At 47.0% G+C, this 26,660-nt stretch overlaps 1 protein-coding gene across 1 annotated transcript in view; it reads right to left on the minus strand.

The window, feature by feature from the left end:
* Positions 1-26,660, minus strand: part of LOC115094954 (protein ZGRF1-like) — a 50,145-nt gene that overhangs the window by 19,559 nt on the left and 3,926 nt on the right. The window contains exons 2-4 of the mRNA XM_029608075.1: positions 13,370-13,450; positions 12,883-12,941; positions 2,615-2,876 (exon numbers count right to left, since the gene is read on the minus strand). Coding sequence (XP_029463935.1) covers positions 2,615-2,876; positions 12,883-12,941; positions 13,370-13,450 — 402 coding nt within the window. The remainder of the gene's footprint in view (positions 1-2,614; positions 2,877-12,882; positions 12,942-13,369; positions 13,451-26,660) is intronic.

A 26,660-nucleotide genomic window follows, 5' to 3' on the forward strand; every position in this document is an offset into this window, starting at 1 on the left:
GAGCATGGAACGTGACAGGGCCCAGGCCCAAATCTGCGCCACCTCTTGGCAGAGGAGGTAAGAGCATGTGCCCCCCTGTTTGTTCACGTACCACATGGCCATTTGGTTGTTCGTCAGGATCAAGACGACCCTGTTGGACAGGCAGTCCTAGAATGCGTAGAGTGCATACTGCATTGCTCAGAGTTCCAGGAAGTTTATCTGGCATCTCGCCTCAGGCTTTGACCACACCTCGTGTGTGGAAGCCATTGACATGGGCCCCCCAGCCTAGGTTGGAGGCATCCGTGATCAGGATCACCTGAGCAGCAGGGGGCTGAAAAGAAAGTCCCTTGCTGAGGTTGGATTCCTGCGTGCACCAGGCGAGGGAGAGCTGGAGTGGTTTGGTTATCTGGATCAGTGTGGAGAGTTCTTCAGAAGCTTGGTGCCATTGGGACCGCAGGGTCCATTGTGTGACCCTTATGGCCAGGCGGGCCACTGGGATGATGTGCACTGATGCCATATGATCCAGCAGCTTTAGGAGCAGGCGGGCCGAGGCAGTCTGTCGGCAACGGCCAGGATGGCTATGCGTTCACTGGGAAGGAACGCCTTGGCTACCGTGGTGTCCAGATCCGCCCCAATGAAGTTTGAGTCACTGGGATTTCAGGTAGTTTACAAGGAACCCCAGTGATTGGAGGAGTCTCCCACTTTTGAAGAACTCTTGATGAGCCAATCATCCAGATCCAGCTGTCATGCTGCAACAAACATGAGAATTCCCCGAGCCTACACCCCCTCAACTCCCTATATACTGAATTGAAACATAATATACATACCTTGTTTTGTTTAACCATCAAGCAATCATACATGTTAATTTGTAATATATAATTACACCTTGACCACTTGTTTAACATTTTACCTTTAAGCTGTTATAAATGTTCTCTGTATTAAACAAGAGGGAACGCATGGCTCCCTGCACTACTCAGCTGTTCGTAAACCCTGGTGACAAATGACATTTAGTTTAACTCTTATCTGTTAGCTGTTATAAACTTTCCCTGTATTAGACAAAAGGAAAAGCCTGGTTTCCTGCACCACTCAGTTGTCTGTAAACCGTTGTGATATGTAAAATCAAACATCGTATATAAAAACAAACAAACAAACAAATAAATAAATAAATATGGGAGCACATGCACCCCGTTCCGGCACAAATGTGCTCCCACCACTGCCAGGCACTGTGTGAAGACCCAGGGTGTGAAGGCTAGTCCAAAGGGGAGAACCCTGTATTGGAAGTGCCGGTGGCCTACTACGAAGTGCAGATACTTGCGATGAGGTGGAAAGATGGCAATGTGCGCATAGGCGTCCTGTAGATCGAGAGAGCAGAGCCAGTCCCCTTGATGAAGAAGCAGAAGTAAGGTGCCCAAGGATACCATTTTGAACTGCTCTCTTCGGAGGAATTTGTTTAAGGCCTGAAGATCGAGGATGGGACAAGGCCGTCTGTTCTCTTTGGAATGATTAAATACCAAGTAGAACCCCTGGCCACACTGAGCCCAGGGAACCGATTCCACAGCTCTAGACTGTAGCAGGGCCGAGAGTTCTAACTCAAGGGTCGGTGCGTGTTCTACGAGGCTCCACGCTAGAGAGGGTGGGGAGTCTGGAGGAACCCTGAGAAGGTTCAGGCGGTATCCTTGTTCTACGATGGACAATACCCATCGGTCGGTGGTGACTGGGGACCAGTTGTTCACGAATAGGAAGACGACCCCCCCCCTCAGGTGGGTCAGATAGTACGGGCAAAGAGGTTAGGTGTATGCTCTCTCTGTGCAGTCAAAAGCCAAGCAGGACTTGGCTGGGGGTCTGGCTGAGCCCTAGGCGCTCTTTGTTGGCGAGGGTGACCTCATTGGATAGCCCAAGCTGGACGAGCACGGGAGGCCAGAGGATAGTACTTCTGTTGCCGGTAAAACTGTTTCCTGGAATCCCTACATGGCGCCCTGAGGGTCGCCGAAGAGGGGTCAGAGATGGTAGTAGACAACTGACATAAGGTCTCATGGTGGTCCCTGAGTTGGGCCACTGCATCCCGGATTTTTTCCCCAAACAAGTTTTCTCCTGTACAGGGGAGGTCAGCCAGTTTGTCTTGAACCTCCGGGCAAAGGTCAGAGGCTTTCAGACAGGCATTAATGCCTGCCGCTGAGACTCTTGACGTTGTCTCAAAAACGTCATAGGCCACTCTCATCTCGTGTTTCCCAGCTTCCAATCATTTTTGGAGGATGAATTCTAGGCCTTCCTAAAATTGTTGAGGCAGGTTCTTGACAAACTCCTGGATGTATTTCCAGAGGTTACGATTGCATTGGGTCATATATAACTGGTATTTCACTATGTGAGCAATAAGCATGGATCCCTGGAAAACTTTTCGACCTAGAGCATCTAAGGCTCTGTGGTCTTTCCCCGGAGGTGCAGAGGAGTGTGGCTGGGCCCTCTTGGCTTTCTTCTGGGCTGATTCTACCACCACTGATTGGTGAGGAAACTGGCTCTGTTGGAAGCCTAAGGCATGTTGCACCAGGTAGGTAGCGTCAGTCTTCCTACTGACTGGGGCCATAGAACCTGGGTGTTCCCAGAGCCGTTAGAGGAGGTCTAAAAGGACCTCATGTACGGGGATGGCCATCACCTCCTTAGGGTCATCCACAAATTGGAGGACCTCCAACATCTTGTGGCAGGCGTCCTCTTCAGTCAAAAGCTGAAAGGGAATGGTTTCCGCTGTTGCCTGCACAAAGCCTGAGAAGGATGAGTCTTCGGGAGGCGAGCGCCGTCTCTTGTCCGGGGGAGAAAGTTCCGACAGAATGTCCTCTGAGGCCTCAGAGTAGTAGTCGGAAGAGGCATCTTCCCACAAGTTGTAAGGGGCTTCATACTCACCACTGAATTGTCCGGGTCGAGGAGGGAGGTCAGAATCCAAAGTATGGGGCGCAGGTGGAAACCAGGGCACTGGGAGGCCTGAGGGCCCCAGAACGGGATCCGGCATCGGTGGCACCGCCCATGGGGATGGGAGTGGCGCTGCTTCCTCCTCCTCCAAGGATCCCGGAATTGGGATCGAGACAGGGGAAGGCTAGTGGGCTCCCCAGTACAGACTGCATCAGTAGGGCACCGAGCAGCATGTCCAACCTTTCCAGCAGGGGCGAAAACATGGAGAATGCCCGTTCCGATGCCGGTATGGGAACCAGTTTCAGTGGCTGCTGGAGGCCCTGAAGGGCATTTAGCACTACCTGTTGTACCACATGGTCCAACTCCTCTCTAAATGTGGGTGCAGAAAGTACCGACCCAGGAGGAGGCAGGCAGGCTAGGCGTCATCGGAGCCTCCATGGGGATCCATGGAGGCTCTATACCAGGCACAGATATCGGTGGGGAATGCCTTGGACTCCTGGGCTTGGAGGAGGGAAGGGCCTCCTCTCCTCGTGGTTTCTTCGGAGGGGGTTTGGCCGAGGCCGATGCTGCTCGATGTTGGTTCCAACACCGGTCGGTGAAGCATGTCGGTGCCGATGTTGGTATTTCCCACAGTGCTCGGCCCGGTCCTTCTTCGGCGCAGAGGATGACAATCCCGAAGCTTCTGAATGCTCCGATGCCATTTAGGGGTGATCTCCTGCCCCTTGTCATCACGGTGGGGCGCCAAGGGCGAAGGTCCCGTGTCAGACTGATCCTCGCTACCAGACATACCTGCCATAGGAGTCGATGGAGCAGATTGCTTGGAATCAAACAAGTGCTCCATCTTGTCCAGGTAGGCGTGTCGGCCTTTGAGGGTCATCTGAGCACAGCTGGGACACCGACAGACGTCGTGGGAAGGCCCAAGACACAGGACACAAACATCATGTGGTTCCATTATGGACATAGTCCGCGGACACGCAGTGCACTTCCGAAAAACAGTTGCCATAGAAAAAAGGCGGTGTGCGCTCAGTGGCCATTGGCCACCAGCAGGTAGACACTCGGGAAAAGATCGCAACAACACGAAAAGAGACCTACCAAGCGCGCCAGAGGAATCGGTTCCTGATGGGGGACTCCGAAGTGGGGAAAAAAAAAAACTGAAGAAAACTTCAAATTGTTCTGTGAAAAAAAGGAGATTGAAGGGGGACCCCATGTGGTCATGTGGTTGTGGGCATGCTCAGCGTGCCAGTCAAAGTACTAGAAACTTTGACAAAAGTGTTCCGTGATGGGGCTCCATCTGATGATGTCACCCACCTGTGAGGACTACCATCCTGCTTGTCCTGGGAGAATACATTAATTTTTGTTTTATTACATGATTTATTGGATCTGATTATTTTGTTTGCTTTTTACATGATATGCTTGTGCACTTATAAACTGCAATAAATATAAAATAAAAACACAGATTAATTATAATGCTGGAAAGTGCTTGAAATAATGATGTATAATATTTTAAAGTTTCATGCATGGCTGTTGCAAACTACTTAGAAAGCAATTATGGGGGCAGTATATGGCATTATTTATCAATAAGAATACAACTAGTAGGTCTCAGACCTGCGTGCCTACCCAAAAAATCAATTCTGGCTATGCCACTGGACCCTAAGTTGGGAGAGTTGGGTTCTACACCTCAAACAGGTTCCAAAGGAAAGACTGGCCGAACCTACTATCGTGTCACTCATCCCTATCCAGACATTAATGAAATGTGAATGTATGGAGAGAACTCCACGTCGCAGCCTTGAGGATGTCCTCCACGGGAATTGCTTGCAAGTGGACCATTGAAGCTGCTATGGCTCTGACAGAATAAGCCTTGACATGAGCCACAAGATGCAGTCCCTTCTGGGCATGACAGCCAAACCAATTACGCAGCCACAAGTGGCCTCGAGCCGCCACCACAGAGACCATACTCCTACCCATAGTGTACACCCCTTTTTATGTGGTGTACACTATGGGTAGCATCTGCTACACCCCCGCCTCCAGACGGGCCGCCTGTGTGGGGGACAGAACTCCCAGAGACGCCTGCTCCTGTGGCCTCTAAATCCAGCATAAGCAAGCAAGCTCCATCAAGCTAGCACACATCGCTTCCGGGAGGCTCAGCGCCGAGACCTCAAACATGCGCTTCAATTGGACCTCCAATTTGCGATCCTGGACATCCTTGAGGGCGGCTGCCCCGGTCACTGGAATCGTAGTGTTCTTGGTCGCAGCAGATACTGCAGCATCGACCTTAGGTGTTTTAAGGCATTCTAATTGTTCCTCCAACAAGGGATACAGCTTCGCCATGGCCCTTCCAACCTTCAAGCTTACCTCAGGGGAGTCTCACTCCCGACTAATGAGCTTCTGAATCTTCTTTGGAATGGGAAAGGCACTGGGAGAACCCCGCAAACCATCCATATGGGGTTAATGCCCTCACCATCAGAATCCACCTGAGTCAGCTTGACCCCTAATTCCTCCAAGACCTGAGGAATGAGTTGCCAGAACTCTTCTTTCTTAAATAAGCGCATCACCCAGGGGTCGTCACCGCTTCCGGAAGGTCCAGGTCATCTTTGCCTCCCTCCTCAGGACTTTGGTCCTCATCGAGGTCTCCCCACGGGTTCGTAGCCGGAGAGGCCGTTCCCGCCTCCATCAGATTGTCAGAGTCCCACAGATCCCTAGGGTCTCGATCCGGACAAGCACTCTGCGACCCTCGATGCCCGTCCAATCTCCTAGAGAGCACTGGTAAGGGCGCCCGAGCTCTCAGACGGTTGCGAAGATGGCTCCTTGGGTGCCCGCTTGGCTGCTTGACATGATAAAAAGGCCTCGTGCTTAAGGAGGACAAATTCCAGAGAAAACCCAAAAAAGCATTCTGAAACCCGCTCGGGGATACTAGACTCAGACCTCTCCCTCCTCAGTACCATCCTCACAAACCTGTGCTGCAGGGGAGGCAAGTGGGGAGAGGTCCCCACCTTGGGTCGGGCCACCCCGTGGACCGGGAGGCCCTCTGGGTCTTAGGACTCTTAGTGGAGGATCCCTCCCTCCCCTTCAGCACAGCGAGTGCACAGAAAAGGGAGTTAAGGTGGCCTCCACATGTGGTTTCTCTGACATCCACACTGCTGCCGCGCCCCCGCTGTGAGCAAGGCTGCACCACGTTGCCCCACCCGACCGCTCAGCAAAATGAGCGTGAGAAGGCCGGCGAGTGCGGGACGTGTATCCAGGAAAAGAAGAAGGCTTCAGAGCAGTGCAAAACTTGGCAGAAACAGGGAAAGCCCCGGGCTGCTGTCCATTCAGCACCATGTGGTCGGGCAGAGGCCTGCATCAAGCTAAAAAGGAAAATTGGTTCTTACCTGCTAATTTTCGTTCCTGTAGTACCACGGATCAGTCCAGACTCCCGGGTTTTGCCTCCCCTCCAGCAGATGGAGACAGAGAAGTTTTGAACAGACTCTGCCCTATACCCTGAGGTACCACCTAGAATCTGTCAGTACTACACTGTACCCAAGCGGAAAGGTTAAACCATAACTTCCACTATAACACAACTTCCCCCCGAAAGAGCAGAGGGAATGTAAACTTGTAACGTAACTGACGAAGCATGTCCATACTCACACTCTGTAAGGGGGGGCCTACAGTAAAAACATTTGAAAAATCTGCAGAATATTAAATAACTAATGACCGAGCGGACTCTCTGTTTCCAACACTGAAATGGGCGGGAGTCTGGACTGATCCATGGTATTACAGGAACGAAAATTAGCAGGTAAGAACCAATTTTCCTTTCCCTGTACGTACCCGGATCAGTCCAGACTCCTGGGATGTACCAAAGCTTCCCTTACTGGGATGGGACTGAGAGAGTCCCGCTCGGAGCACACTAGCCCCAAAAGAACCAGGCTCTGGGGCCTGGACATTCAGGCGATAATGCCTGGCAAACATGTGTGTAGATTTCCAAGTAGCCGCCTGGCAAATTTCCTGCGGCGACACCTGTTGACATTCTGCCCATGAGGCACTTGCGATTGAGTAGAATGAACCCGAAGACACAACCAGGATCGGACGGCCCTGAACTAGGTATGCAAAGACAATAGCTTTCCTTTAGCCAGCGCGCAATAGTGGCCCTTGAAGCTTTTCACTCTTCCTGGGGCCACTCCACATGACAAAAAGATGGTCCAGAGACGGAAACTGTTCATAACCTCCAAGTAACGCAACAGCACCTCGTTTCAAACGTTCCAACTTCCTTAGATCCTAGACTCGGGAGTAGAAGAAACCAGGTCTGCAAAGGAAGGGAGCTTCCACAGACTGATTCAAATGAAAAGAGGACACCACTTTCGGGAGAAAGGAGGGAACGGTCCTCAAGAAGACTCCTGCCTTCTGTAATCCGTAGGAAGGGCTCCCTCAAGACATAGGGGCCTGAAGCTCCGACCCACAACGCCTCGCTGAGGAGATAGCCACGAGGAGGAAGATCACTTTCAATGTCACTCACTTCACAGTCGCTCACATTCAATGGCTTGAAAGGCGCATTACAAAAGGGCACGGAGGACCAGATTTAACTTCCATGAGGGAAAGGGTTCCGAACTGGAGATGCAAATGCTTGGCCCCACAGAAAAAATGAACCACATCTGGATGGGATGCCAGGGCAACGCCCTGTACCTTACGAAAGCAACCAAGGGCCGCCACCTGGACTCTTAGGGAATTAAAGCCAACCCTTTAGCCAGTCCTGCCTGTAAAAAGGCCAAACACATCCGCAACTGAAGCCCTGGACGGCTCCACCTCGTAGTCCAGACATCAGGCCTCAAAGATACCCCAAACTCTGATGTACGCCATGGAGGTAGAGGGCTTGTGAGACTGTAGAAGTGTGGCAATTACCGCATCTGAGTAACCCTTATTCCTCAATCTCCGCCTTTCAAAAGCCATGCTGCTAGACAGAAGCGATCTGCCTCTTGGTGCAGAAGATTCGGAGACAGATGAAACCTCAGGGGTCCGTTCACTGCTAGATTCACGAGGTCCGCCAATCAATGGGCGACGCGGCCACTCTGGCGCAACTAGCACTACTCTTCGCCCGGATGAGCTTCGATGCGATGCAGCACCTTGCCGACCAAATGGCCAAGGCGGAAATACGTACAACAGAATGTCCTTCGGCCAGGAAAGGACAAGAGCATCCACGCCCTCCGCTCCTGGCGCCGACTGAAGAACCGGGTGAACCTTGGCATTGCAGAATGTTGCCATCAAGTCCAGTGGTCACATAGAAGATGAAAAGGCCTCATTAGAGAGCTCCCACTCCCCAGGGTCCAGCTGGTGGCGGCTGACAAAATCGGTTTGCCACATTGTCCACGCCGGCTAGTGTGAGAGGGCTGCTATGCTGTGCAAGTGCTGCTCCGGCCAGCTGATCAACTACAGGGCCTCCATTGCAACCGGTCGACTCTCGGTTCCTCCTTGACGATCGATGTAGGCCACCGTCATTGGCATTGTCGGAGAACTCTTACTGAAGTTCCCTTTCCCAAGGGAAAGAGGGCCTGCAGAGCTAACCGAACCGCTCTGGTCTCCAACCGAATTGATCGACCAGGAGGACTCAGTTTATTGACCACTGGCCTTGCACCACTCTCCCCCGACAGACTGGCTCCCCAACTGGAGAGACTCGCATCAGTGGTGACCACTGTCCAAGAGGGCATTTCCAAGTCCACTTCCCGGCGTAAATTGTCCGGGAGAAGCCACCAAACAAGACTGGAACGCGCCGAGTCTGTAAGAGGTAGAAAGAAGGTGAAACTGTTCGGAGAGCAGATCCCAACGGGAGAGTAATGCTGACTGAAGAGGCCTCATATGAGCAAAGGCCCATGGAACTAAACTGAGAGTGGAAGCCATCGAACAGAGCACCCTGAAAAATAATGCCAGACTCTGGGACGAGGCATGGATCTCAAAGCAATCCACTTTAGTCTGCACCTTGGTGAGTTGCTCCTCGGTAAAGAAAACCTTGCCCAAGCAGGTATCAAACCGAGCCCCCCAAAAACTCTAAGGCCTGGGAGGGAACCAGATGACTCTTGACTGGATTGACCACCCCTGCCCAGAGCCCACAGCAACACTAGGACCCCCGTTGCACCGCCTTCCACAGAGGTCTTCTGATTTCGCTCAAATCAGTCGGTTCGTCCAGATAAGGATGCACTAGAAAACCCTCTTCTCCGGAAAGCCGCTGCTATGACCACCATTACTTTGTGAAGACTCTGGGTGCCGTTGGCCAGTCCGAAGGGCAGGGCACAGAACTGGAAGTGATGCTAGAGGATTGCGAACTGCAGATACCTTTTGATGGTCGGACGGATTGGCTATGTACAAGTACACCTTGGTCAGATCTAGAGACGCCAAAAACTCTCCTCTGCAAACGGAAGCTATCACGGACCGAAAGAGTTTCCATGTGAAATCGAGGCACTCTTAGAGACCGATTAAGTCTAGGATGGGCCAGAATGTGCCTTCCTCTTTGGTACCATGAAGTAACGGAGTAGCGACCCCCGCCTGAGCTCTCCTGGGGGTACTGGTACTATGGCGCCTAAACTCCTGCAGCCGCCCTAGGGTGTCACTACAGCCAGATGTTTTTGTTCGTAAGAGCATGGGAAAATCAGAAATCTCTCCTGGAGTGGCCGAACAAAATCTAAAGCATAACAGTGTTCTATTATGTTGAGGACCCACTGGTCCGACATCAAATTAGTGCACTCCTCTAGGAAAAGGGTCAACCTGCCCCCTTATCTTCAGTATGGAGGAGTGAACCAGCATCGCTTCATTGTGTGGACTTGAGACCTCCATGTCCCTGTGGAGCCCCATCTCTGCCAGGACAACAGCCTCGAAAGGACAGATTCCAAGTATGTTGCCCGGCTCGAACCCTGGCAAGATGAGGATCCGGAGTATCGAAAATGGCGATTCCCCTGGAAATCTCGACCGCTGGGGAAAGGATCCTCTCATCCTGGGCTTATCTTCCGGTAATTTATGGACCTTGTTCTCTCCCAGAGACTTAATCATGTCCTCCGATTCTTGGCCAAAGAGAAGCTTTCTCTTAAAGGGCAAGGATCCCAGCTGGGCTTTTGAAGAAACATCTGCGGACCAGTTCCTGAGCCATAGGAGTCTGTGGGCAGAGACAGCTGAAACCATAGTCCTGCCCGAAGTTCGAAGGAGTTCATAAAATGCATCTGCACTATAAGCAACCGCGGCCTCCAGCCGACCGGCCTGAACAGCTTCTGTGTCAGAAAGGGATGCTACCAATTGTAAGAGCTGCACCCAGCAGAGGCTGGCTCTCAGCACAAAACTGCTGCACATGGTGGCACGGATCCCAAAGCAGACAGTTCAAGAATCTTCTTGAGCTGCAACTCCAATCTGCAATCCTGCAAATCCTTAAGGACTGTGGCTCCCGTCATGGGATGGTGGTCTTTTTTGTCACTGTGGAGACCACCGCATCCACCTTGAGGAGGTCCACGGCGTCCTCTGGTAGTGGGTACAATTTGTCCATAGCTCGGCTGACCTTCACGCCCAAGTCCGGAGTGTCCCACTCCCGAAACAATAGGTCAGTAACTGATATATGAAAGGGAAAGAATGAGCTGGACCCCTGAGACGGACCACCCAAGGCTCCCAGCCGCAAGTCCTCCTGAGGAACCTCTATTCCCAATTCCTCCAGAAGAGCGGGAATAAGTGGCCCCCAACTCATCCTTCGGAACAAACGCCCACACTTTGGGTCATCACCTGCGACCAACGGTTTGCCCGTCTGCTTGGAAGGCTGAGCCTGACTGTCTGGATCCGCATCCAGACACCGAGGATCCAGCGGATGGGGCTCATCTACATACAAAGCCTCCGAAGACAAACTGTCCGTTGGGGCAAGATACAGATCTGAGCGGCCGTTTAGGGTTCGCTGAGCCCTCTTCCCCCCCCCCCTGTGGCTTGGGACGCTTGTGGGTCAAAATATCCTCTTTGTCCCCAGCCGAGGGCGCTGGGGCTGTACGAGAAGCCTTGCTACCATGTTTTCTAGCTGCTTTCTGAGCCTTAAAGGCCTTGGAGGAGGAGTAAACAAAATCGGAGAACGATGAAGAAGAATCAGTGGGCCCCCCGGGGCCCTCCCCCGATGAGTTCTCCTGATCAGCCTGTATATCGCCCCTGCCCCCCCCCCCGGAGGCTCACGCCAAGGCGATAGTGGTGGTGGAGAATTCCCTTCCCCAAAGCAGCCTGTTCCTGTGCTCTGAAAAACCTTCAAAATGGCTGCCGTTCCTACACTCAGCGGGAACGGGTCTGAAGGTTAATGCAGCTGATCGAGCCTCCCAGGCTCTCGCGTCCGCGGGAATCGCCGCTGCGGGAAACCACATTTTCGGTCATCCCTGAGGTGCCCCCCCCGGGAGGCACTCGGAACAAATACCAGCTCTGGAGAGCCATGCGCACGCACTCCTACAGGCGCACTCGGCAAGGAGGAATGGCTGCAGTAAGCCGGCAGGCAGTCAGCGGCGGGGGAGGAATGGCGAGGTCGTCGGGCAGAAAGGCAAACGAAAATTGGATTACCTCGCTGCTCCTTGCTGAAACAAAACTAACAGGACCTGTCCCCCTCAGTGGGTTGAGGGGACCGGGCTCCCTGGTATCACCCTCAAACTGCCAAGAGGGCCAGTTACAGGGTTCTCAACCCTCTGCTCCTCAGCCTCAAATACCAGGGGAGGGGATGGTCCCACCAGGACCTGCCAACCCCCTGGGAGGCTTAAAGTTCCTTAGTCTTCTTTTCTTCTTTTATATTGTAGACTCTAAATAAGTTTCCCTCTAAATTTTTCCTTTTTTTTTTTTTTTTTTTTTTTAAACTAATTGAAAGATTTCTAGCTATTCCAGATTGAAGGGATTTGCACCTCCACCATCTGCTGGAGACAGAGAAATACTGACAGACTCTAGGTGGCACTTCAGGGTATAGGGCAGAGTCTGTTCAAAACTTCTCTGTCTCCATCTGCTGGAGGGGAGGCAAAACCCAGGAGTCTGGACTAATCCAGGTACGTACAGGGAAATAAACCTGCTCCTCAAGCTAGAGAAGCCGCACACGCTGGAGCAAAAACGTTTCCTGCCCAGGACATGCCCCCCCCCCCCCCCACAAAGCATCGGAAACCATTACTCCTCACTCCTGAAAAAAGACACAGACAGAGAAACCACCGACCACTGCGGCCCTGTACCATAGGCTGATACTCCTGGCTGTCCCTCAAACAGTGCTTTAGTTCTTCTGAGGTTTTTTTGTTTTAAAAACAATAAAAAGTTTACTACCAAAGATAAAGAAATAGAAGAAAACACCTCAGAGGGGATCCTTGGGGATACCTGAGGGTGCCGGCAGTGGACAGGAGGGGGGACTTTGGGGCTCTAAGAGGGAACCAATGCCCTGGCTATCAGGGGCCCCAAAACCTGTGGGCAACAGCCAGAGGTATCCAAACCCCCCATTCGCCCGGCTTAACTCAAGGGATGGCCCACTAAGGAACCTGGCAACCTTGAAGAGCAGTTCCAACTCTCCAACTCCAGATCAGTCCGGACTGCAGGTATGCGACGCTACCATCTGCTGGAAACAGAGAAATACTCAAGGACTGCAGGTGGCACACTCAGTTACGTAGCAGTGCCTCAAAGTTTTGTTTTCTGCCTCCATCTGCTGGTAGGGATGCATAAACCCACTTGTCTGGACTGATCTGGGTATGCTCAGGAACCCTGCTTTTGATGGACTACCTCTAAGAGTGAAAAGGTAATTCAGTCTCCAATGTCTGAGCAAGCCTGGTTTCTCTGCTGAGATTACCCACAGTGGTTCTAATGGGAAATGAGACCATCAACTCATTTCATTTATGCCACCAAATGGTTTTCAGGTAGTTGGTTGCAAACAAATGAAGTCAGCTTTGAATTAATAATCTAAAATACAAAGCTATTTAACCCTGTGCAAATTTCCTCCTTGAGCCAACAGTCTGCAGGGGTATTAGAATCTCAGGTTTAGCATAAAGTTAAAAAAATAAAACATAAAATGCATACCTTATGACTTTGAGAAAAAGACAATCCAAATGTTTTCCTTGGACATCAAACAAGACTGCCTGTATTGAGACATGAACGTGTGGAGAAGCCAAGCACAATAATAATTTCAGAATATACATGTTTTCAACAAAATTGGATTCAACACAAAGTAAACAAGCATTATTTTCTCTCTATATAATATAGAATATGTTTTAACAAATAAGTAGGTTTCTTAAAAACTGAGTTATTTAGCAATGCTTGGAGCCCAATTGGGGCTCCTAACTACCTGCAGCACGGATTTCCTTCTGCTGCCAGCAAGAGAATTATGTTGGAGCTGCAGACAGCTCAAAACCTTGGGTGGGTTCCAAGTGTTGTCCAGTAATAATCCTCTATTTTCATAAATCCTATGATATGTAGTAGGCTTGAGGTTCTGTTTTGGTAAGCTATAATAACACTATTACAGTACACACAGCATTTATAATTAAGTATATGTAGAATTGTTAAGTACCTTATTTCCTTCAGAGCTCATCTTCAAAACTCCATCCTGCCATATTTTTGACTTCCTTGCTTTTTGATGGGTGTACAACACCTTATTTAAAAGAAAAAAACACATTGAAAATTATAAAATGAGAAATTACTACTTACCTGATAATTTCCTTTTCTTTAGGACAGTCAGATGAATCCAGAAAAAGTGGGGTATGCAACTCTACCAACCAGGAGATGCAAATGGAGCAAACCGATGTCACAGTATATATACCCCTGCAGTGAAATCAGCCTACCAGTATTCTCTTCAAGAGCAACTGTGGACAGACTAGCAAAACTTGATTAAACAGATAACCATTTCAATACTCAGCCAACAGGCAACACTGAGCTCAGACATGAATGAATTAAACACTAGCCTTAGGGACTGGACTAACACTTACCAGTAATCCCTGTAATATGTAGACACTGAGGAGGACCATAATACAACCATTCGGCAGCCAAGAGAGGGAAACTGGATTCATCTGACTGTCCTAAAGGAAGGAAATTATTAGGTAAGTAGTAACTTCTCATTTCTTAGTGTCCTGTCAGATGAATCCAGAACAAGTAGGATATACCCAAGCTACTCAAATAGGGTGGGAGGCTGCCCGCAGTTCAGTCAAAACCGCACGTGCAAAGGCTGCGTCCTCCCAGGCTTACACATCCAGACGATAATACCTAGAAAAAGTGTGTAACGAGGACCACGTCGCAGCTCGGCAAACATCAACAGGAGACAATTTCACTTCCTCCCTTGATACTGCCTGAGCCTTGTGGAATGAGCCCTGTAGTGTATTTGGATTTTCAGAAGGCGTTTGACAAAAGTCCCTCATGAGAGGCTTCTAAGAAAACTAAAAAGTCATGGGATAGGAGGCGATGTCCTTTTGTGGATTACAAACTGGTTAAAAGACAGGAAACAGAGAGAAGGATTAAATGGTCAATTTTCTCAGTGGAAAAGGGTAAACAGTGGAGTGCTTCAGGGATCTGTAATTGGACCGGTGCATTTCAATATATATATAAATGATCTGGAAAGGAATACGACAAGTGAGGTTATCAAATTTGCGGATGATACAAAATTATTCAGAGTAGTTAAATCACAAGCGGACTGTGATACATTACAGGAGGAGCTTGCAAGACTTGAAGATTGGGCATCCAAATGGCATATGAAATTTAATGTGGACAAGTGCAAGGTGCTGCATATAGGGAAAAATAACCCTTGCTGTAGTTACATGATGTTAGGTTCCATATTAGGAGCCACCACCCAGGAAAATGATCTAGGCATTATAGTGGATAATACTTTAAAATCGTCGGCTCAGTGTGCTGCAGCGATCAAAAAAGCTAACAAAATGTTAGGAATTATTAGGAAGCGCATGGATAATAAAATGGAAAATGTCATAATGCCTCTATATCGCTCCATGGTGAGACCGCACCTTGAATATTGTATACAATTCTGGTCACCGCATCTCAAAAAAGATATAGTTGCAATGGTGAAGGTACAGAGAAGGGCAACCAAAATGATAAAGGGGATGGAACAGCTCCCCTATGAGGAAAGGCTGAAGAGGTTAGGGCTGTTCAGCTTGGAGAAGAGACGGCTGAGGGGGATATGATAGAGGTCTTTAAGATCATGAGAGGTCTTGAACGAGTAGATATGACTCGGTTATTTACGCTTTGAATAATAGAAGGACTAGGGGGCATTCCATGAAGTTAGCAAGTAGCACATTTAAGACTAATCAGAGAAAAATGTTTTTCACTCAACACACAATAAAGCTCTGGAATTTGTTGCCAGAGGATGTTGTTAGTGTAGTTAGTGTAGCTGGGTTCAAAAAAGGTTTGGATAAGTTCTTGGACGAGAAGTCCATTAACTGCTATTAATTGCATCAGTAGCATGGGATCTTCTTAGTGTTTGGGTAATTTCCAGGTTCTTGTGGCCTGGTTTGGCCTCTGTTGGAAACAGGATGCTGGGCTTGACCAAGGATGCTTGGTCTGACCCAGCATGGTAATTTCTTATGTTCTTATGACCTGACTAGATAACGGCTGCCCAGCATCAACGTATGCAGCTGTGACTACTGCCTTGATCCAGCGAACTATGGTAGCCCATGAGGCTGGCTCTCCCTGCCTGGTACTGTCTTGAAGGACAAACAGGTGATCCATCTTCCGCAAAGGTTTAATAACCTCCATATACTTGACAATGTGTCTCTTGACATCCAAGGGTCACAACAGAAGATACACCTCTACATCTCTCTCTTTGTCCAGAGACGGCAGGGAGATTTATTTATTTATAACTTTTCTATACCAAAGTTCAAATAACAGAGTTAATTATCACTCCGGTTTACATTGCAACCATAAAAAACAGTGACAAAGTTGTCTTACATAGAACAGGAGGAGAGAAAAACTTGGATACAGCTTAAGCATGGGGAGTAACGTGTCAAAACTGGTAAGAACTGATAAGAGTTGGCTTTTTGGGGTAACAAGGTATTCCGAGGGAGGGGGTAGGAATGAGGAGATGTACTGATTCAAGTGAAACTCAGTGACCACATTCAGTAGAAAAGAAGAAACAATACACAGCTGTACCGCCCCTGAAGTTATCCAGAGAAATGGCTCCTGGCAAGACAAGACCTGCAGTTTGGAAACCCTACATGCAAAACAAATTACCACAAGAAACACTGTTCCTCAAGGCCAATAAAAGCAAGTTTGCTTACCGTAAACAGTGTTTCCGTAGATAGCAAATGATTTAGCCATGCTGTATGGGAGCTTGTTGCGACCTTCGTAGGTGGAGCTTCACTCAGTGAGTCACAGAGTTTGAACTCTGTGCATCTAGTTCTTTATTATAATTATTATATTATATATAATATATTATATATTATATATAATATATTATATTATATATATATTATATATATATTATATATATTAATATATTATATATAATATAATATAATTATATTATATATATTATATTTATTATATTTACCAAGTTCTTTATTCCCTGTTGATTGTAACTTTGACTTATTCTTATCTATTGTTATCTATGGTTTTATTGAATTGTTACTCCAGTTATTCCCTTGTTAAATGTAAACCGATCCGATATGGTTACTTACTATGAAGGTCGGTATAAAAAACTGTTAAATAAATAAATAAAATCTATGCGGTGTGTTCCCGCGCGAAGCGGCCATCTCTCCCTCAGTTTCTTTGTAGCCAAGATAGAACGTAATCGTTAAGTCCTTTCTCTCCTTTTTTTTTTTTTTTTTTTTTTTTAAACTGTCTAGGGCAGTGGTTCTCAGCCTTGTTTCTGTCGGGACACACCTGACAGATGGTTCTCACATGCATGAAACACACTTACCCATGATCGTCACGGAGCTAGATGTAAAAGTACAGTTGGCATCCACAGGAACCCCCATGACCCACAATAATGGATGTAAAGCAGAATTATGACATTCCCCATACAACTCACCCTACAAAAAAGATATTCTGGTTCTGGTGTCATCTCAGTAACAGCAACTCAAACTCCTTCTACTTCCAGGCTCAAATGCCCTACTTATGAAAAGACAGCAGTTTACCACCAATGCATATCCTCTTGAGAAAACACAACAAATAAGACTGATACAAACGCTTACATGCTAGTAAAATATCTCATCTCGGTAACAGACACAGAACCGACATAATATACTCCCAGGATCTGTAGTAATGCACATAAACTAATCCGCACATAGTTACACCTGTATTATGGAATACACTCAAACAGGAGCAACCCTATCTATGAAAAGGCAACACTACAAATATTAAATCAAGCCCTAAAAACCAATACACCTCTTGTTAGGAAAACAAAACTAGCAAGCAGCTATAGATCCCCACACAGAAATAATTGTAAAACTATATTAATAAGCAGAATAAATGTTTCAAAACAGCTATGAACAGAATAACATCCAACAATTAAAAACTCATAAAAACTATTAAACATTCTCCAAACACCAATAAAATATTTCAAAAAAGCAGACATCACATAATATTAAATAATTAAAATGGCAGTCAATCAAGAAAAATAAACTTAAAAAGCCACCTTTACTTACCCCCTCCTGCAGCTCTCCTACTCCCCTTCCATGCAGGCCGTGGCACACACCAGAAGCAGCAGTAGAGCCTAAGCTCTATACTCATGGTCTTCTTCCTTAGTGCCCATGTTTCTCTCACACACACCATACCAGTCATGTCCCCATGACCAGTTTCTGTCTCTCACACACCAATCATCTCCCAAACAGTCTTTGACACACCAGTCACCTTCCTGAACAGTTTCTCTCATGCCATACATACACACACAGGCTTCCCACTCCCATGTTCTACTTACATATATGGGCCTCTCACTCTCATAATCACTTTCTCTGTCTCACTCACACACACACACACACACGTACCAGTCTCTCACTCTCATGCTTGTTCTCTCCACATGCACAGGCTTCTCATTCTCATAATCACTTTCTTTCTCTCACACACACACCAGTCACCTGACCTCTCTCATGCATACACACACACAGGCTTCCCACTCCCATGCTCACTCTCTTCACATGCACAGGCTTCTCATTCCCATAATCACTTTCTCTGTTACACACACACCGGTCTCTCTCTCATTTCCATGCTCGCTCTCCACATGCACAGACTTCTCATTCCCTGAATCACATTGTCTCTCTCACATTCACACACACCAGTCTCTTTCTCTCACACACACACACACACACGTCACCTTACCAACCAGTCTCTCTCTCTCATGCATGCACACACACACAGGCTTCTCACTCCCATGCTTTCTTTCACACACACACACACACACACACCCCAACAGCACCAGGCTTCTTACACCCATGCTTTCTCACATACCCAGATTTCTCACTTCCATGCTTTTTCTCTCTCTCTCACACACACACATATCAGTCACCTCCCTGAGCAGTCACTTTCATTGTCTCTCACATATACACACACATCAGCTGTCTGACCAGTTTCTCTCAATCACACACATGCTCTCAATCACACGCAGGCTGGTTGGCTGGCTGGCTGCTTCTCTCTCTCTCACTCACTCTTCCCCCCCCAAGCACAAATGGTAGATGCAGCAGCCTCCTCCTCCAGCCCCTGCAGGGCAAGAAAGAAGAATCCCATTGGCCGCGGGAGGCTCATGCTGCTGTCTCCTTTCCCGATTACCGGCTGCTTCGATTGCTCGAGGGCCGATGCTGCTGCTGCCGCCGCTGCTATTTTTCCACGCAGCATGGCTCTTTCTCCTTCCCGCGCACCGCATATCACTTCCTGTTCCGGGTCACGGGGAGGGGGGCGGGAAGAAGAAAAGGCCAGCCGCAGGTGTCACTGTTTCTTCTACCACTGCTGCTGTTCCAACTGGGCTTGAAACGTACTGATAGCCCGGTGGCAACGGCAGCAGGGAAGGAAGAGCAGCGGGAGAGACTGGGAGCACGCGACACACCTGTCGGTGCTTTGCGACACACCAGCTGAGAAGCGCTGGTCTAGGGAGGAAGGCGGGGACACATGGCTAAATCATCTATCTACGGAAACACCGTTTACGGTAAGCGTACTTGCTTTTTCCCGTTGATAGCAGGCTGATTTAGCCATGCTGTATGGGAGTCCCAAGCTATTGGTGGTGTCCTGCTAGTGTCTTATGGAAAGATTAGGACATCCATCGGTCTGAGAGTAGACAGTCTTATCAGCGTTGGAGGTTTGACAAGACTGCTGAACCTAGTGCAGCATCCGAAGCAGATTGTTGTTGCAAACAGTAATGTAACGTAAAGGTGTGTAAAGAAGACCAAGTCGCTGCTTTGCAAATGTCTAATAGTGGTACCTTGTTGAGGTGGGCTACAGACGTAGCTGTGGCTCTAATCTGATGCGCTTTAGGTTGCTTATCTAGTTTTAAGGAACGTTTAGAGTAGCATAACTGAATGCATTGTGATAACCAGTTAGCTATCGTTCTTTTGGAAACTGGTTGATCCGGCGTATTAGGATTAAAGGAATGGAAAAGTTGAGAAGGTCTAGTCTTAGAATCTGTTCTCCATTTATAATAAGCTAGGGCCCGCTTGCAGTCCAGTGAGTGCAATTGACGGTCCCTGTCTAATTGATGTGGTTTCCCTAAAATCCATCCTTCCCCTTCTCCAACCCAACGATTGGATGTGTTCACTAGATCTGAAGGATACCTATACTCACATTCCGATGCATCCAACATCATGGCGATACCTGTGTTTCCAATTCAATGGCCAACACTACCAATACAGAGTACTTCCGTTCGGACTAGTGGCTGCACCCAGAGTTTTCACAAAATGCATGATAGTGGTGGTGGCCCACCTCAGAAAACAAGGGATCCATAAGAACATAAGAAAATGCCATACTGGGTCAGACCAAGGGTCCATCAAGCCCAGCATCCTGTTTCCAACAGTGGCCAAACCAGGCCATAAGAACCTGGCAAGTACCCAAAAACTAAGTCTATTCCATGTAACCATTGCTAATGGCAGTGGCTATTCTCTAAGTGAACTTAATAGCAGGTAATGGACTTCTCCTCCAAGAACTTATCCAATCCTTTTTTAAACACAGCTATACTAACTGCACGAACCACATTCTCTGGCAACAAATTCCAGAGTTTAATTGTGCGTTGAGTAAAAAAGAACTTTCTCCGATTAGTTTTAAATGTGCCCCATGCTAACTTCATGGAGTGTCCCCTAGTCCTTCTACTATCCGAAAGAGTAAATAACCAATTCACATCTACCCGTTCCAGACCTCTCATGATTTTAAACACCTCTATCATATCCCCCCTCAGTCGTCTCTTCTCCAAGCTGAAAAGTCCTAACCTCTTTAGTCTTTCCTCATAGGGGAGTTGTTCCATTCCCCTTATCATTTTGGTAGCCCATCTCTGTACCTTCTCCATCGCAATTATATCTTTTTTGAGATGCGGCGACCAGAATTGTACACAGTATTCAAGGTGCGGTCTCACCATGGAGCGATACAGAGGCATTATGACATTTTCCGTTTTATTCATCATTCCTTTTCTAATAATTCCCAACATTCTGTTTGCTTTTTTGACTGCCGCAGCACACTGAACCGACGATTTCAATGTGTTATCCACTATGACACCTAGATCTCTTTCTTGGGTTGTAGCACCTAATATGGAACCCAACATCGTGTAATTATAGCATGGGTTATTTTTCCCTATATGCATCACCTTGCACTTATCCACATTAAATTTCATCTGCCATTTGGATGCCCAATTTTCCAGTCTCACAAGGTCTTCCTGCAATTTATCACAATCTGCTTGTGATTTAACTACTCTGCACAATTTTGTGTCATCTGCAAATTTGATTATCTCACTCGTATTTCTTTCCAGATCATTTATAAATATATTGAACAGTAAGGGTCCCAATACAGATCCCTGAGGCACTCCACTGTCCACTCCCTTCCACTGAGAAAATTGCCCATTTAATCCTACTCTCTGTTTCCTGTCTTTTAGCCAGTTTGCAATCCACGAAAGGACATCGGCACCTATCCCATGACTTTTTACTTTTCCTAGAAGCCTCTCATGAGGAACTTTGTCAAACGCCTTCTGAAAATCCAAGTATACTATATCTACCGGTTCACCTTTATCCACATGTTTATTAACTCCTTCAAAAAAGTGAAGCAGATTTGTGAGGCAAGACTTGACCTGGGTAAAGCCATGCTGACTTTGTTCCATTAAACCATGTCTTTCTATATGTTCTGTGATTTTGATGTTTAGAACACTTTCCACTATTTTTCCTGGCACTGAAGTCAGGCTAACCGGTCTGTAGTTTCCCGGATCGCCCCTGGAGCCCTTTTTAAATATTGGGGTTACATTTGCTATCCTCCAGTCTTCAGGTACAATGGATGATTTTAATGATAAGTTACAAATTTTTACTAATAGGTCTGAAATTTCATTTTTTAGTTCCTTCAGAACTCTGGGGTGTATACCATCCGGTCCAGGTGATTTACTATTCTTCAGTTTGTCAATCAGGCCTACCACATCTTCTAGGTTCACCGTGATTTGATTCAGTCCATCTGAATCATTACCCATGAAAAACTTCTCCATTACGGCTACCTCCCCAACATCCTCTTCAGTAAACACCGAAGCAAAGAAATCATTTAATCTTTCCGCGATGGCCTTATCTTCTCTAAGTGCCCCTTTAACCCCTCGATCATCTAACGGTCCAACTGACTCCCTCACAGGCTTTCTGCTTCGGATATATTTAAAAAAGTTTTTACTGTGAGTTTTTGCCTCTACAGCCAACTTCTTTTCAAATTCTCTCTTAGCCTGTCTTATCAATGTCTTACATTTAACTTGCCAATGTTTATGCTTTATCCTATTTTCTTCTGTTGGATCCTTCTTCCAATTTTTGAATGAAGATCTTTTGGCTAAAATAGCTTCTTTCACCTCCCCTTTTAACCATGCCGGTAATTGTTTTGCCTTCTTTCCACCTTTCTTAATGTGTGGAATACATCTGGACTGTGCTTCTAGAATGGTATTTTTTAACAATGACCACGCCTCTTGGACATTTTTTACTTTTGTAGCTGCTCCTTTCAGTTTTTTCTAACAATTTTTCTCATTTTATCAAAGTTTCCCTTTTGAAAGTTTAGCACGAGAGCCTTGGATTTGCACACTGTTCCTTTTCCAGTCATTAAATCAAATTTGATCATATTATGATCACTATTGCCAAGGGGCCCCACCACCGTTACCTCTCTCACCAAGTCCTGTGCTCCACTGAGAATTAGATCTAAAATTGCTCCCTCTCTCGTCGGTTCCTGAACCAATTGCTCCATAAAGCTATCATTTATTCCATCCAGGAACGTTATCTCTCTAGCATGACCCGATGATACATTTACCCAGTCTATATTGGGGTAATTGAAGTCTCCCATTATTACTGCACTACCAATTTGGTTAGCTTCCCTAATTTCTCTTAGCATTTCACTGTCCATCTCACCATCTTGACCAGGTGGACGGTAGTATACCCCTATCACTGTAGTCTTCCCTGATACACAAGGGATTTCTACCCATAAAGATTCAATTTTGTATTTAGTCTCATGCAGGATGTTTATCCTGTTGGACTCTATGCCATCCCGGACATAAAGCGCCACACCTCCTCCCGACTGCTCCTCTCTGTCATTGCGATATAATTTGTACCCCGGTATAGCACTGTCCCATTGGTTATCCTCTTTCCACCATGTCTCTGAGATGCCAATTAAGTCTACGTCATCATTTACTGCTATACATTCTAATTCTCCCATCTTACTTCTTAGACTTCTGGCATGAGCATACAAACATTTCAAAGTTTGTTTTTTGTTTGTATTTGTATTCTGCTTTTTAATTGATAGGGATAAGTTAGAATTTTTTAGCTCAGGTGAGTTTTTAGTTACAGGCACTTGGACTACTTTTCTAATTATTGGAACCTCACTGTCGGGATGCCCTAATTCTAATGCATCATTAGTATCCTTTAAAGATACATCTCTCCGAACCATGCGCTGCTGAGCGACTGTCGGCTTTCCCCTTTGTTCTAGTTTAAAAGCTGCTCTATCTCCTTTTTAAAGGTTAGCGCCAGCAGTCTGGTTCCACCCTGGTTAAGGTGGAGCCCATCCCTTCGGAAGAGACTCCCCCTTCCCCAAAAGATTCCCCAGTTCCTAACAAAACTGAATCCCTCTTCCTTGCACCATCGTCTCATCCACGCATTGAGACTCCGGAGCTCTGCCTGCCTCTGGTGACCTGCGCGTGGAACAGGGAGCATTTCAGAGAATGCTACCCTGGAGGTTCTGGATTTAATCTTTCTACCTAAGAGCCTAAATTTGGCTTCCAGAACCTCCCTCCCACATTTTCCTATGTCGTTGGTGCCCACGTGTACCACGACAGCCGGCTCCTCCCCAGCACTGTCTAAAATCCTATCTAGGTGACGCGTGAGGTCCGCCACCTTCGCACCAGGTAGGCATGTTACCAGGCGATCCTCACGCCCACCCGCCACCCAGCTATCTACATTCCTAATAATCGAATCACCAACTATGACGGCCGACCTAACCCTTCCCTCCTGGGCAGTAGGCCTTGGGGAGATATCCTCAGTGCGAAAGGACAATGCATCACCTAGAGAGCAGGTCCTTGCTACAGGATCCTTTCCTGCTACATCTGGTTGGTGCTCTCCCATTATGAGACCTTCTTCCTCCAAGGCAGCACCAGGGCTGCCAGTCTGAAGTTGGGACTGGACTACTATGTCCCTGAAGGTCTCATCTATATACCTCTCTGTCTCCCTCAGCTCCTCCAGGTCTGCCACTCTAGCCTCCAGAGATCGGACTCGTTCTCTGAGAGCCAGGAGCTCTTTGCATCGCATGCACATGTACAACTTCTCACCGGTGGGTAAAAAATCATACATGTGACACTCGATGCAAAAGACTGGGAAGCCCCCCTCTTGCTGCTGGACTGCTGCCTTCATCTCAATTTTGATCAGTTCCTAGTTAAGTTTTAGGTTGCTATGGGAGTAGGAATGTGTCTAAGTTCCTTTAAATGTATTAGTGAATTCACTATATATCTGGTAGTGGCCTACTGGGGTCTGATCGAATTCTCAATAAAGTTTTTGTTGATGGGGGTTTTTTTTTTGTGCAAGTGGCACCTGCCTATAAATTAAGGGATGAGCTTGGGGTGGGTGGGCGAGGGGTTGGAGGGTTGGGAAATACAAACAGTCTAACTTCAGTTAGTCAGCCTGAGTGACTCACAGCTCCCTTGATTAACAAATGTTGTTCCCTATTCAAACCTAATCACACTACCTCAACACCTTTCCAAGGTGAGTAACTGAGCTGAACTATTCAACTTTTTTACTTGGTATATACTGCTCCTAGCTTATTTCTAGCTTCTGGCTACTTTTTTGTGGGGGTTTTTTTTTTTGTGTGTTTTTTTTTGTTTTTCAATACAATGCACTCAGTTATTTATTAAATAAAACACTTAGCTCTTTAAAAGTCTGGAGGACACTTTAATAGTCAGGCAGACTTTTAAAAAATAAACACACTACCTACTGCTACCTTATTGACTGACTAAATACAAACAGTCTAACTTGTTTATTTATTCACTGCCAACCTACTGCTACCTTATTGACTGACTAAAAATACAGTCTAACTTGTGTATTCACTGCCTACCTACTGCTACCTTATTGACTGACTATTTAAAAATGCAAACAGTCTAACTTGTTTTATTCACTGACTGACTATTAAAGGCACAGACACACAAACACACTAAATAATATTCCCAAATAGTTAACTTTGCCCCAATACTTTTAAAAAAGTCAATGTCAATGTCCCCAGCAAAAACTTACTGATTCCTTTCAGCCACCAGCAAGGTGATCCTCTCCTCTCAGTGTTTCCACTGGAATGTGGGTTACTGAGCTCTTTCCTTCTAATTTATAATGTGCTTCTAAAGTAAATTAGTGCAAAATAATCCCTTAGGAGATGTACACTTCAGTTAGATTTCCTGAGTGACCTTTCAGTTAGATTTCCTGCGTGACCTTTCAGTTAGATTTCCTGAGTGACTCACTGCTGTGCTGATTAACAAAGAATAGCACCTATTCACAAATACACAATAGTACCCGGAGACTCTTCAGTCTCAGGTTCACCGGACAATACAATGTCTCCAAGCATTGGGGCTGGTGGTAAATTTCAAGAATTCCAGCCTCAACCCATCTCAATCTCTTCAGTTCATTGGGGCTCAGCTGGTGACGTATCAAAGCAGTGCTTTTCTCCCACAGGACAGAAAGGCCACACTCAGAAAACTTAAAAAACCTAAAGATCACAGCACGGCCGACAGCTCGTCAAATTCTAACTGTCCTGGGGCATATGTCAGCAGCCATTTATACAGTCCAAAATACTCGGCTCCACATATGCAGGCTCCATTGGGGCTTGAAAGACAATGGTCACAACACTGTCAGCCACTATTGCGAGTCATTTCTCTAACACACGAGATGACTATGGATATAGATTGGTGGTTACAAAAGCGAACGCTCACCAAAGGAATGCTTTTCCGAACACTGCCTCACAACGCGGTTCTCACAACGGACGCTTCCCACAAGGGTTGGGGAGGTCATCTCGACACGCAGGGTCAATGGTCTCAGCGAGAGAGCACATACCAAATAAACCTCTTGGAACTCAGAGCCATCAGGAATGCCCTCAAAACATTTCTTCTACAACTGCAGGGCAAACGTGTCATGGTGTACATAGATAATCAAGTCGCCATGTTCTACATAAACAAACAAGGAGGGTCAGGTTCATGGTTTTTTCCGCCTTCCCGGGCCTGATGGACAGCCCAAGACAGCATGGCTGATTCAGCCCTGCTATCGACAGGAAAAAGCAAGTTTGCTTACCGAAAACGGTGCTTCCGTAGATAGCGGGATGAATCAGCCATGCTGACCCGTCCACCTCACTGGACAGCCACGTAAAAGGACACATCAAGTTCATCTACTGCTATATATATATTACAGACTGAGAAGAATCTGCTTTTCCTGCGTGGGAACTCACGCGCAGCCGCACAGAGTTGAACTCTGTGTAATAGCTTTGAAAAGCTCTGCCTTCCCGGACCTGATGGACAGCCCAAGACAGCATGGCTGATTCAGCCCTGCTATTGACGGGAAACTAATTTTCCTTTCCCTGTACATACCCAGATCAGTCCAGACTCCTGGGATGTACCAGAGCTCTCCTACCCAGAGTGGGACCTTGAGAGTCCCGCTCAGCTTACACCTTCACCAAAACTCCCAGAGTCTGGAGCTCGCACATCCAAGCGGTAATGACGAGCAAAGGTGTGCAAAGATTTCCAAGTGGCCGCTCTACAAATCTCCTGTGGCAAAATCTGTTGGCACTCAGCCCACGAGGCTGCCTGTGAACGTGTAGAATGCGCTCGAAGACCCTCCGGGAGAGGACGACCCCGAAGAAGGTTCACCTATCCAATAGTCTGGTTTTTTGTTTTTTCATTTTAATTCAGCAATTATAAAAGAACAATTGTCGTCATCACGGCATTTGGAACTGTTAGAAAATGGATTGAGACAATTGAACATAAGAATTTTAAATTTTCCCCAAATTATGGGAGAGATACCATATATAACTTTAAAAAGATTTTTGACAACTTCCCTAGGGTTCCCTGAGCAAAATACTTCCTCGATAAAAACCTGTAGATTTCTAACAAATAGGGCAGTTGTTAAAAGTGAAAATGTAAATGTAATATCAAATTTGACGGGTTTTCTCGAATCCTCTAATTTAGATATAATTGAGAGGAAAGTTCT

Source organism: Rhinatrema bivittatum, chromosome 1 (assembly GCF_901001135.1).
Source record: "Rhinatrema bivittatum chromosome 1, aRhiBiv1.1, whole genome shotgun sequence".
NCBI lineage: Eukaryota > Metazoa > Chordata > Amphibia > Gymnophiona > Rhinatrematidae > Rhinatrema > Rhinatrema bivittatum.